This window comes from Alligator mississippiensis, chromosome 1, assembly GCF_030867095.1.
Source record: "Alligator mississippiensis isolate rAllMis1 chromosome 1, rAllMis1, whole genome shotgun sequence".
NCBI lineage: Eukaryota > Metazoa > Chordata > Crocodylia > Alligatoridae > Alligator > Alligator mississippiensis.
This window is the reverse complement of record NC_081824.1, coordinates 150,881,984-150,895,380: the sequence shown is the minus strand read 5'-3', so window position 1 is coordinate 150,895,380 and position 13,397 is coordinate 150,881,984. Positions and strand designations below refer to the sequence as shown.

General features: G+C 39.4%; 1 protein-coding gene across 9 annotated transcripts in view; it reads left to right on the top strand.

Annotated features, from left to right (window-relative positions):
• The window catches only part of SIPA1L2 (signal induced proliferation associated 1 like 2), a 252,417-nt gene that overhangs the window by 154,169 nt on the left and 84,851 nt on the right, over positions 1–13,397 (top strand). For 6 of the 9 annotated variants that reach the window (XM_059715456.1, XM_059715435.1, XM_059715454.1 and 3 more), the window contains exons 9-11: positions 868–945; positions 4,538–4,695; positions 7,815–8,391. In XM_059715456.1, the coding sequence (XP_059571439.1) occupies positions 868–945; positions 4,538–4,695; positions 7,815–8,391 (813 nt within the window). The remainder of the gene's footprint in view (positions 1–867; positions 946–4,537; positions 4,696–7,814; positions 8,392–13,397) is intronic. The other 3 variants (XM_059715451.1, XM_019479764.2, XM_006274502.4) reach the window with 1 other exon arrangement.

Here is a 13,397-nt window from a genome sequence, read left to right as displayed (position 1 = left end):
AATTTCATGATTTTTCCCCAGCAACAAACACTCCCTTTCACAATGTTTTAGCAAACACCCATCAGTCTTTGTACCTCTTAAAGTCTTGGTACTTAGCAGCAGTATCACATTGTGATCCATGGTTTTCTTGGGATCAGAATAATGTGGCCGTTTTCTAAGTTGAAACAATATGCGTTCCTGAAGACCCACCACATTATTTTTTCTAAATGCTGGAATCCAGCAATACTTGCACAGCATGGACACTTTCTCCATAAGGTGTGCCAGATGCACCCAAATACCCAGAATTTAGCCAGCCTTAATGTGTAAAAGGGATCATTAATAAATGTTTATCTTGTGCTCTTTCTCTGTGTAAATACCAAAATATGTATTGAAATGTGCAGTGTATCTACAGTGGTATGTCTCATAAGTTAGGAAGAAACCTGATTAGAATAAAGAGCCTTTCCCTTGAGACATCTAGGAGTCTCAAGGCCACTGTTACAATTTATTTCATCTTCAGCACAGAGAGGCTTACAAGCCCTGTGGCGTATAAGTACTTCTTTCTCAGCAGGGCTTGGCTCATTATATCTACATACACAAGTAGGGAGAGAACAGGAAGCATAGCAACCTCTGTTTTTAGGTACTAACAGCAACAGAGGAGTCCAAACCATGTACATGTTGCACCAACCTATGGGGCACATACTGATGCTGAAGTGATTGTGCCCTCACCCTTCTGAGTTCAGCCTCTTGTGTTCACTGGTTGAGATGTTGAGGCATTCTTCAACGTTTTGGAAAAATACCTCCACTGAGCAGGCATCGAGCTTTTGTTAGATTTCAAATACCTGTGAGCCAGAAATAGGCCACACCAGAATTGTCTGTTGCTTCTTCCAGGACTTAACTACGCCCTGCTTGGTCACTGATCAGGACATCCCTCTAGTTTTAGAGCCAGCAGGAGATCCAAAGAGCAAGGTAATTTTCATTTTGGCTGCAACATAGGCTGGGGCCTTCAATTCAGCTGCTCCTTCCATAGGAGAGAGAGGATTACCAGCCCTGGTGTGGCCAGTTCCTTCTCCTTTTATTGGCCTTCTCTTCAACTTGTAGTTCGAGGCTTTCCCTTTAAACCTTACCCTTACAAAAGTCCCTTTCCAGACCATACCCTTGCAAGTTTCCTCTCCTCATATTTGCAGGCTGCTTCCGTATATATCGTCAGACCTGATTAATTCAAATCATTTTACACACTACATTTCAATCTTAATAAACAAAACTTAAAACTCAGATAAATGTGTGATTTCATTTGAACATAAGATTAGTCACTGGTGGAACCAGACGCATACAGATATATCCGACTCAGTTTAACCAGGTCTGATTTGAAAAATCATTTAGCATTTGTTTTCATTGTGTTGAAACATAATTCAAATTGGAATTTTTCAGCCACTTATTTTAGATATGTACTAAAATAAGTTTGAAGGTTTCCTTATCTGTACTGTCTCCACATTTCATCACTGAATTGAATGAAGAATGATATTTTTAAGCCAATGATCACAACAAGAATCCCTTGTTGTTTCCTAGTTTCAACCAGTAGTCGAAATTCCACAGACAGGGATTGGTTGGTATGGCTCATAAGAGCACTACATTTTAAGATGGCCAATATTTTTCCTTCAGATACATTTTTACTTCTGAAAGCTAGAGTTAACTGTTGTGTTTATGATCTCCTATTCAGTACAGTAACTAATATCTTTTTTAATTTAACAAACTGTGCTTGTCTAACGTTCTCCTGACTAGATTACCTTTTGTTTTCTCAAATTCTTGTGTACAACTGATTTCTTACTGACTGCTTATTACATTTTACTGGTTCATTTTTACATTGTACCATACCAAGCTAGATTTGATACTAGAGTGATGTCAGATTGTCTGGTGTCTCCTCTTTTGTGACTTGAAATACACTCTTGAGAAATGCCTAGTGTACTCTAGTATTTGGTATGAGTATCTCCATAATATGTTAGAAAGGCAAATGAATAAATAGAGCAGACATGGAAATGGAAGAGGAAACTGAACTTGAAAGTGGCTAGGGGAAGAAAGCTGGAAAGAGAGAGTAGGTGGAAGGGGCAAAGGTAGATGGGTGAACTTTTCAACTTAGTTTAGTTTCTATCAATTCCTCTTTCATTTTCAGTCTACTCTCATTATTTATACTTTCCAGATAAAATTTTCAACTTTTTTTTCTCCATTCAATAACTGCTCCTTCTGTTCTGAGCACTTCCCCCACCCATGTTCCAGTTTACCCACAACTTATTTCTCCCCTGCCCCTTTCTGGTTCTTTGCATTCTGACCCCTTGTACACAGACATCACTCTCTCTTGCCTTCACTCATATTGTGTTGCACTTCACTGACTGTGTATGCATGGTAGACATTTTATAATGGTAGCGTTACATTTAACTTTGTTTCAAAATGCCGAAGAAGTCACTCAGATCTCAACAAGCTTGGTAAGGTTTTAAGAATGTTGACTGACTTTTAAATTCATATTTAATGTCTTTTGAGATGTCTAGAGGTTTAAGAACTTAATGTCAAACAGCTTCCCTGTAAAGGACTGCTATTCCCAATACAGAGCTTTTGTTTCAAAGACTCCTTAGACTTTTCTCTCAGTAAGTGACTCCCATTTTTGCTGATGCCCTACAATTATTTTCAGTTTAACTAGCACCTCCAAAAATATTTTATCATGTTTACAAAGAACAAGAATATGCTTAAGAGACAATGGTTACCTTGGTAACATGCTAAATCCAATCTTACAAGTATGTTGCTTCTTTAACTTGCAGTTTAAATGCCCCCATGGAGAGGGATAGAAATAGGCCCAAGTGCTGCCCTAACAAAAAGGAATAATTGGCTAGAACCAGCTACACAGTAACAGTAATATACACACTAAAATGTTGGTGTCCTTACAGTATCTGTTAATTGGGAGGTCTGACACAAATTCAGCTACCATGTAACTTTGGACCTGTAAGGTAGCGATAACCTCTAAATATGAATTCGCGCTTGAGCATTTGGATATAGCTGCAGTGTTCAGCAGTTAAACAAATTACATTTTTCCTGACATAGCTAATATAATAGAAATTCATAATCAAGAATTTATTATTAATATAATTTATATGCAGTGAATGTACATCTTAAGTTGCTTAAGCAGTCATTTATCATGGGTTTACTCTCTGATAAATTGGAAACATTACATTACTTATTAGACTGGAAATTAATATTTGGCAAATCTTTTTCTGGGTATTATCACTGGTCAGTCTTTTCCTTTATAGCTGTACTGATATTTTGAATGCTTTTAAAAGTTATACATTTTTTTTAATTGAGTGCTTCCAAACATCATTATTCAGACCTTTCCCTTGGCTTCTGAGTAACCGCTGTATTGATAGGCACAATGAAACCTATAAATGCATCTCTGCTATTAATATTTAGCCTATTTTTGGCAAACGGAGTTATATTATTGTTTGCTATTGATATGTAAATAATAGTATAACTCTGCTTGTTTTTTTTAGATGGCTGAAGTATTAGTTTTGACATAACTAAGCAAGACAAGTGATTTAGAGCAGCAGTGCTCAACCCCAGTCCACAGGCTGGATCCAGCCTGCAGAGCCATGTCATCTGGTCCGTGGGGCTTCCCACGGGTCCGGAAATTTGGCAGCATTTGGCAGTTAACACTATCACTACGGTGCTCCCAAATTTTCAAGCCCCATGCAACTGCATTGGGCCCCAGCACAGGCTAGGCCAGGCTGGCCCCCGACAGTGCACCAGATCAAGCTGATGAACTGCATTCAGTCTGCAGACAGACTTGGTACCAGTCATCCAGTCGATGAGGCAAAAAGGTTTGGGTGCGGCCAGTTTAGTGCAAAGGTCAGCAAGCTATGGTCTGTGGGCTCGATCTGGTCTGTGAATAGGTTGGATCCCTCCTGGGAAAGCACAGAGGATTGTGCATCACATAGTTATGCCAAACCTCATGTCCCCTTCAGCAGCACCTTGCTCCACAGCCTTCCCTGCTGCTCTTGCACTTGCTGATAAGGGTGTAGGTATCTTCAGTGAGGGTAAATTTATCAGTTTAGCCCAGCTTTTGTCGTCGCCCCCCCAGCCTCTTTCCTACCCAGTTTCCTATGGCTATAACTTGGGTAGAGTATGTCTATACTGTACTACAGTGCAGTGCATATAGCTAAATAAGCTAGTTCAAGTACTAGAAGTAGCATACTATAGTTAGCACAGAACACTATACAGGCCAACTTTTTTAGCTTTGATGTCAAGGGAGTATGTAATATTAGGGTGGATTAGAAGAGAACTTTTATAGAGCTAATGCAGCTCTACTGTTTCTGGTATTTAAGTTAGTTCATTTAGAGCTAATCTGAGTATTTCTGTACTGTACTGCATTGCAGTGTAGACACCCACAGTGGACATGAGCATTAAAATAATCTCTCTGAAATGACATTTTTTTAAAATTAAGTTGTCAGTTGTTTTTGCTGCTATGAACTAAAATATTGTTTTATAACTAACTCATTTAATGCCTGTTTCTCATCTGTAGCTTCTAAGGAAAAGGCATATAGGAAATGATATTGTTACCATTGTCTTCCAAGAGCCTGGAGCACTTCCTTTTACTCCAAAAAATATTCGTTCTCACTTTCAACATGTGTTTGTTATAGTCAAAGTGCATAATCCTTGCACTGAGAATGTGTGCTATAGGTGAGTAGATATTTATTAAGTTCTAAACTTGCTCATTTGACTCCAGTGGAACATCTAGCAATTTTGTATATCCTTGAGAAAGTTAAATTCATTTTTTTCTACATTGCTTCAATTTTAGAAATAATTTTTAAAACCTAGCTGCCTCTTCTGTACCTACAGTAAATTTTAGTTAGTTTGCTTTTTTTATGGGATTTCACATACTGAATTATCCAGTAGTAGGGGTGCACTCATGGAGAATTTGGGGGCTGAAACTGATAGCCAATACTTAAGAAGGTACATTGGCCAATACTGATCTGATTTCCCATACAGTTGCATGCAGCTGGTAAGTCTGTTGTAGTGGAAGGGGAATGGGGGGAGGGAAGGGTCATGTGGGAAGAAAATCAATGCCCCCTGAAGCGAGAGAGGGAGGGCGCAGGGGCAGGTACTGCCTAGCCAGAGTGGGGCAGGTGTGGTTTGGAGTCGCAGCTCATCTGGGTGGGGCAGCAGTTTCCGCCACTGTGCGCACCCTGGGAGGGCATGGTGGGGAGGAGGGATATGTGCCCCTGGATTGGGGCAGGCGGGCTGCAGCTGTGGGCTGGAGCTGGGGCTGAGCTGGGCTCTTTTCAGTGGGGCCTGGGCTTCTGTAACCCTGCCCTAGCTCAACCCTCACCTCCCTTCACATGCCAGGAAGAGCCAGGGCTGCACTGGGCGGGCAGTGGCGGCGCTGGTAGCGGGGCTACCATGAAATTTGGAGTGGCTGCAGCCCCCTCCGTAGCCTTACTCCCAGTGCTGCTGCTGCCCACCCAGAGCCCAGCCACTGCCGAGAAGAGTGCAACATAGCCCCGGCTCCAGCCCGCAGCTGCAGCCCACCTGCCCTGATCCAGGGGCACATGCCCTCCCCTCCCCCTGTGTCCTCCCAGGGTGCGCGCAGTGGTGGGAGCCGGCCCCGCATCCAATGAGCCTTGGCTCCATCCCATGCCGGCCTCACCCTGGCTAGGCAGCACTTACCCATGCCCTGTCCCTCCCTCACCACAGGGGGGCATTAATCTGCACCCCCCCATGACCCTTTCATCCCCCCTCCCCTTCTACCACAACAGACTTACCAGCTATGCGCTGCTGGGCTCTGCTTCTTGCTGCCTGTGTGCTGCACTGCAGTTGCACGCACACGCGGATATTTATCGGCCACTTCAGGGCGATTTCCGATGCAGCCAACTTTCTTTATATCGGTACTGATCCAATGTCAAACCGATGTAACGGTGCGTGTCTATCCAGTAGCAAGCAGATATTAGGACTTGGTAATTACAGGGGAAGAGGAGAGGTAGCAATGGTGTTGGGGAATCATAATATCAGTTAAATAAATTATGCTTGTGAATTAATTACAGTTGTCATATATGTTTTAATGGGCACAATTTTGTAGACATACCTTGTAGAATGTGTAGATCTGTTTAGGTGATTTATGGGTGTAGAAAAAGGAAGCCAGGCTGTCAAAATAAGAGTTAAAAGCATAACAATGGAGATTATTATTTTTTTCTTTTTTAACTTCCTTTTTTAAGGAAAGCAGTGTCCTTTAGTCAAGTCATTTTATAAGATGCTTAATATCTATACTTAGCATCATACAAGAAACAAGACTGATAAAAGTCTCTCCTCTGAAGAGGCACTGGCATTAGGTTCCAAATTTGACAATGTGCCAACTCTTGCTGCCACATTAATTTGTGCCGCAAGTTCTAGGAAACTAAGCAGGATGAAGCCAGTTGATGATTTACCTAGGAGTACTTCAAGAAGCACCTCAGTGTTTCAGGAAAGAATTGTTGATTTAGTAGGTAGACCTGTTCCTTTTTTTTTTTTTAATTACTTGGTATTAAGTTAATGATTTAGCAAATTGTTGGGGCACACCATATCACTTGGGGTGTTCTCTTTTGATGGGTCATAAAATCAAGTTGTTTGTCTGAACTAATTAATCCAGATCATATTTAATAAGCAATATTTTTTTCTTTCATGGGTGTTTGCTAATGCTTATAATGTGCGATCTTGTATGTGACTGTTTCAGTCACAGTATAAGTAGGCTCTCTGCTTAGTTTGTAGAGTATATTTAAGCCCTTTCAGTTAAAACAGCTTATAAAAATGTCAGTTGTGGTTATGATCATGTATTAAAGATGTTTTTGTTTGCCTTGGAATATCGCTCCCTAAGTTTTGTTTTTAGTGCTCTAGAATGAAGATTGAAGTTATCTTACAATTCCGTCGTTTAGGCTAGACAGCCCCAAAAAACTTAATCAAATGCTCCTATCATACACATGTACCTGTCACCAGTGGCCTCTCCCTCAATGCCAGATTCATACTTAAAACCTGGCTGAGGATTGAAAGAACTGGAAGACTGGATATTTATTAGCTTTAGGGCCTCGGGGAATGTCTTTGAAATGGATGAAAAGCCTCTAAACTTAAACCACAAATGATCATGGCTTAGTAACTGAACCCTTCTCTAAAGCTGATCCTTTGCTGCTGTCCAGATATCCTAGGTTTTACATTCTGAGTATCCTTAAAGCTGCGTTTCTGAAAAATTATGATATTACACTTATTAGTTAGTAGAGCTGAGTTGGAAACTATTTTCTTACCCCATGAAAGAGGAATTTCAAAACCTCTCCTAATCTTTAGGACAAACCTGAGACGTTTCAATTTTTTCTGTGAAAAAGCAGTAATATAATTGGCAACTGGGACTTGAAGTATGTTTCAGGTGAGTGTTCTGACTACCAGGCTATTGCCTGTTCTGGGGAATGTGTCTATCTGGTTTTTACCCCAAATTTTTATCCTGGAGGTGCAAAATGTTGATGGAAGTTTTATGAAAATGGAGCATCCCCATGAAAAGTTTGTTTCGCCAAATAACTGTAGTCAAATATAATATATTTAGGAAATTTAGGACGCTCTCTAATTATTTTTACTTTTTATTGTTAAAGCTATGAGAGACTTAAAGATATAAAAAAGTAATCTGCATTGTTCTTGCAATAGCAGATTTGATGTATATAATGATTGATTATTATTTGCTTCCACAACTAGTCCAGGAGGTGAGGATGACATCCTCAAACCAGAAATCTAAGAGTACATGACTTTGCAACTAACCTAGAACATGGCATCTTTCTCATTTACAGTGTTGGAGTTTCAAGATCAAAAGACGTGCCAGCATTTGGTCCGCCCATCCCCAAAGGAGTAACTTTCCCCAAATCGGCAGTCTTTAGGGACTTTCTTTTAGCCAAAGTTATTAATGCTGAAAATGCAGCCCACAAATCTGAAAAATTCCGAGCTATGGCCACCAGGACACGTCAAGAATACCTAAAAGATCTGGCTGAAAATTTTGTTACGACAGCTACAGTGGATACTTCAGCAAAGTTCAGTTTTATTACCCTCGGGGCAAAGAAGAAAGAAAAAGTGAAACCAAGAAAGGATGCACATTTATTTAGTGTTGGTGCAATTATGTGGAATGTGATTGCTCGAGACTTTGGCCAGTCTGCAGACATAGAATGTCTCCTTGGAATCTCGAATGAATTTATTATGTTGATTGAAAAGGAGTCAAAAAATGTTGTGTTTAACTGCTCCTGCAGAGATGTGATTGGATGGACATCTGGATTAATGAGTATCAAAATCTTTTATGAAAGAGGAGAATGTATTCTTCTTTCTGCAGTGGATAATTGTACTGAGGACATCAGAGAAGTTGTTCAAAGGCTAGAAGTAAGTATATTTTCCAAGAAGATGTGACAGAGTTTTTCTGCAAAATTATTTGTCTACTATCCTTTGAGAGAGAACCGAACCCCCCCCCTTATTTTTATATGTTTATAGTGTTTCCTTTTTTCAAAGAGCTTCACAAACATTAAACCTCACAACACCATGCAGAATAAATAGCTATAATCAGCCCATTTTTATGGGTGAAGAATATGATGCAGAGAATTTAACTGAATTGTACAAGACTGCAGAGGGTTTTGGTGTCAAACCTAGTATTAAAACTTGTATTCTTAGCTCCCAGCCCTGTGGTCCTGTGGTCAGAGCCCACCCCTCAAAACAGTACTATGTTTTGCTTTAATAAAATAAAAATGCAATTTTGAAACATTGTTTCCTACAATGGGAAATCCCTTTATATGTACACTTACTTTAATTATCCCTGTACATTAAAAATCTCTTTACATTAATAATTTTGCCTTGGATAATAACTTGCATAGAACCCTGAACTGTACTGGAGAGCTGTCAATCTACCTAACTGACTGGAGGAAAATGAAGGCAGTTAAATCAATTAAAACAAGATATCAGAACCAATAGGTGGAGTTATTCACATCCTCTGTGCCCCCATCATCAAAATGTTTTGACCCATAGCTGTTATAAATGGGTTTTGAAGGACTGTAGGGTATAAAACGCTGATGTACCCACACTCCTATTTCAGTTAGACTTTGACCTTTTAGCCATTGTTTTAATGAGTTTAGTGGTCAGATTTTTTTATTGAATTGAAGTGTCCGTGGGGGGGAAAAAAAATCACTAGACCTAATTTTATACAGATCGATGGATCTGAAGCAGACCCCATGAACTGGCTAGCATTAAGTTAATGTGACATCAGCTAATGCAGATACTGCAAACTCAGGAGTTTATGCTTAGCACTGCAAAGGATCAGGTCCCAAATGATCACCTATCATGTCTGATGGATTCTTTCTTCCAAAACAGATTGAAATCTTGGATAATATTTGTATGCTTGTGTTGTACAAATATTTTTGTTCTGAAAATTAGAAGAATATTATGTTTTGCTCCTTGATTCATTGGTCTAAACTGACTTACTTAGGGGAAAAAAAATCTATAAATTGGCTCAGCTCTGAAGAAAATAAGGTCAACAGATGAATGGTAGTTTCTGATGTCATTGCCACATCATGTAACAGAATTTGTTGCGTTATTGATCATTCTTTGAATTGCCTAATACAAGTAAATTCATTGAGGAAAAAATTGAGGACTAAGCGAGCTCGAAAGCTATATGTATTGATCCTCTAAGGGAAGATATTCTATTATATACACTATGTGGAAAACATTTCAATTTTCAGAACATTAATTTAAGGCCTATTTGTAAAAACTGGATTTTGAGACTAAATGTTACAACAAAACTAATTTGATTTGAATTACCTTCAATTTCAGTTAATCTGTATAGTACAAGACTTATTTCTGTCTAACTTGAGAGTGCTTTAAGGTAAAAACCATATTCTGGGCTAAATAGCCTCTTGGCCTTAAGCCTCCAATTTAAGGACAATAACAATTAAGGAACGGTTATCACTAACATCATTTTTATAACCCCTAATTACTTCATATTTTTGTTCCATTGAACCATGTCCTCCCCTTTCTTTCTCTTACCCCAAACCTTCGAACCCTACATTTATTATAAAAGCTCCCTTTCTCCTCCTCCTTTCTCTTCTCTCCTCTTCTGTTTTTCTCCTCTTTTTTTTACTGTGTGCATATTTTTCCTTCGAAGTTAACTTGAAAGCTGCAGCACTACTGGTATTTAAAAGCCATCTTCTAAAGACAAATGCATTAACCACTCAGTCACCACATATGTATACATACATGTATCTATATCTATCTAGATATAGATATATATAAGATGGATATCTATATCTGTCTGGACAGAAAGCATGTGCAGGGGCATGCGCTGTGATGCAAAGTAGTGGCACAAATTTGTGCCGCTACTATTTGTGCCATTGCAGGTGCCACACCCCTGCACATCTGGATGTGGCATCTGTGATTTATCTACATCAGCATTACGTGAGTGCAGCACTCATGTAACAAAGTCATATCTATATCTAGATATAGATATCTATATATCGATAGATAGATAGATATAACTGTTTGTGACATGAGTGCTACACTCACGTAATGCTGAAGAAAGGACCTCTGGCTGGATTTCTGTGTGTGCTTAGGATGCTCTGATGCTACTGATGAACTCTTTAAAAAATGAAGCATAACAAAAATGCATCTGAGGTGCAAAAGTCATCTTTAATACAGTGCCAGTGGTCACATTTCTCATCTCATTAGCATATTATAAATGAATCTGTTCAATATTTTCTTAGGGCAGTGGTGCCCAACCTTCTGGTCCTGTAGACTAGAGGAGTGGTGTGGAGTTGGTCCATGGGCTGGATCCTGTATGGAGTTGGCACATGAAGTTAGTCCGCAAGTGAAATCCAGTGTGCTAGTGACACTGAATGCCTAACTGGCAGTGTGTTAGAGAAACCCTACATAGGCACAGTCTAGCATGTAGGGCCACATTATCTAGTATGTGGTGCTTCCCAGGGGTCCAGAAGTTTGGAAGTATGGGAGTGGCAATGCAGACGCCTCCCTCACTCCCAAATTTCCAAACCTGTTGGAAGTCCTGTGCATTAGATGATATGGCTTTGTGGGTCAGATCTGGCCCATAGCCCATAGGTTGAGCACCAGTATCTTGTAATAATAATTGTAATAAAGAACAATTAGCCTTCTCTAATTCTTTGTGCTTTCAGCTCAAAGCTTTCAGTTCATAACATATGATTAAGGACCTACAGAATTTGAGGGGGCTGCCCACTGATTTTTTCAGGCAGAACGTGGAGCCCATCAGACATTTTGTGGGTGTAGTGCAGTGGGCCCCCTATGCCTCCCATTGGCCGAGGGGCCCCAGTGGCTCCACCCCTCACCACTGATTGACTATGAGGGCTGTCCATCATGTGACCCCCCCCACCTCTAGCTGCTGATTGATGGAAAGGAGCAGTACCACATGACCAGTAGCCCTCATAGCCCATGAACAACGAGGGGAGGGGCAGCAGCCAGCTTGCCAGTAGCCCTTCCAGTGGGCAGCCCTCTTCTCCCTGCACCCCCCTCTCCCTCCACTGAGGACTGTTGGCTCCCTCTGGGAGCCAGCATTTTATTTTAAGTAAGTTTTCTTGTTTTATTTTTTTTTCCCATAGATTTCACAGTCAATGCTGGATTTAACAAAATCCATGAAATTGTGCTTTCAGTAGGTTCCCTACATAGGATTGCTGAAATACGTGTAAGAACAGTAATTACAGGAGCAATAGATACTGTGCTATTAAATCAAAAGCCCCTCTTATGTTGTGTCAAGTAGCAATCATAGGCTTTACATATTAATGCATGGAAAGCACGTTCCATGAAAATCACCACGTAAACTAAAACTTCACAGTGCTGGAAAAACGTGATGGTCTCTGTTCTCACGTTTGTATAGTATGCATATTACTAGAATATTGGTATAACAAGTTTTCTAAAAGTTACAGATAATCAAAATCTAAATAATAAAAGATGAAATGGAGGAGTCTTGATAGTAATGGGTTCTTTAAAAGGGCATCAAAGCACAAACTGCCAGGCTAATGTTTGGTACCCTATTGCCTCAATTTTCAAAACTGATTAGTCATTCCTGGAACCCCAACTTAAAACATCTTTTAAAGCAGTTTGAAATAGCTGAGCTGGGTCCCTCTGAAAAATGATTTTTTGTAAGATATCTTGCTAGCCACTTTTGAAAACTTAGGTTTGAGTATTTAAACCATCTATACCATTTAAATATTTTTATGGATAATTTCCCATTCAATATCATTCTTCATATAATTTGTTTTGATTTAACATCTTGTTCCCGTCATCTCCCCTCCCATTATTATAGATGCAAAAAGCATTTATGGGCTTAAGTTATGTAAATGTAAGTTTTTCAGCAAAATGTTGACAGTGAAATGAATTCTGATAGTCGTTATGAGTTTCTACCTAACTCATTTTCTGAGAGAAGTTCCATTAATTAGTGACTCGTGGCTTAAAAATTTATAATTTTAGCATCTGTGTGGGAAATTTAACCAGGTTTTTATTGTAACAGGGGAAATTAAAGCTAGCTAATATTCTTGTGGTATTTACTGCATATGTTAGGTGACCTGAGAAATCTGCTTACAAATTTTATTTTGTGATAAGAAGTACTGAATGTCCGTCCCTACTTTCAGGTAGTAAGAGTGACTAACATAACTATATAAAATTTGTCTGTTTTTTCCTTTGGGTCTCTCAATGCTTGCTCTTGCTCTGATTACCTGTTCCAGTGTGACTTCTGAAGGTGTCTTTCGCTACTCCTATCGCATCAAGCAAGGAAGCTTGCTGAGAGATGAACTAAAATTTATATGGACTTAGCTCTGTAGAATATTAAGGACAGCTTCAGTCTTAAGTACAGCTTTATTATATGATTTGAAATAATAAATATTAACTATGGAAAAGCTGCATCATTAAAAATCAAATTTTTTCTCCCATCTTTATAAGCCTATTAAGCACTTAACTGGGCCCATGAGCAGCGTCTTTGAGCTTGTCACAGGCCATGCATAAGTTGTGCAGAGCAAAACCTTTTCAGTCAGCCATTTAATGGTTAGAATTAGGGGCTATGAAGTAGATTATTACCTTCTTTTCCTGGTTCTTGGGTGGACAGCTCTAGGATTTGGTATAGACAAACCTGAAATGTAATATTTCACAGTGGTCCAATTATGGTCTTCTTTTAAGCAAAACAATTTTTTGATGTGGGCAAAAGAACAAAAAATTGGCCAGCAAACTCATTTTAACTTGCATCGTAAGTTAAACTTGCATTTCTACTTTGGTCTCCAAAGTAAAAGGTTAGTGTGGTAGCATTGCACAAATTCCTGTACTGCCTCTAGATTTTCTTTAGCATTTGCAAAACAGTTGAGGACTTTTATATAGTAAGAGGGAAG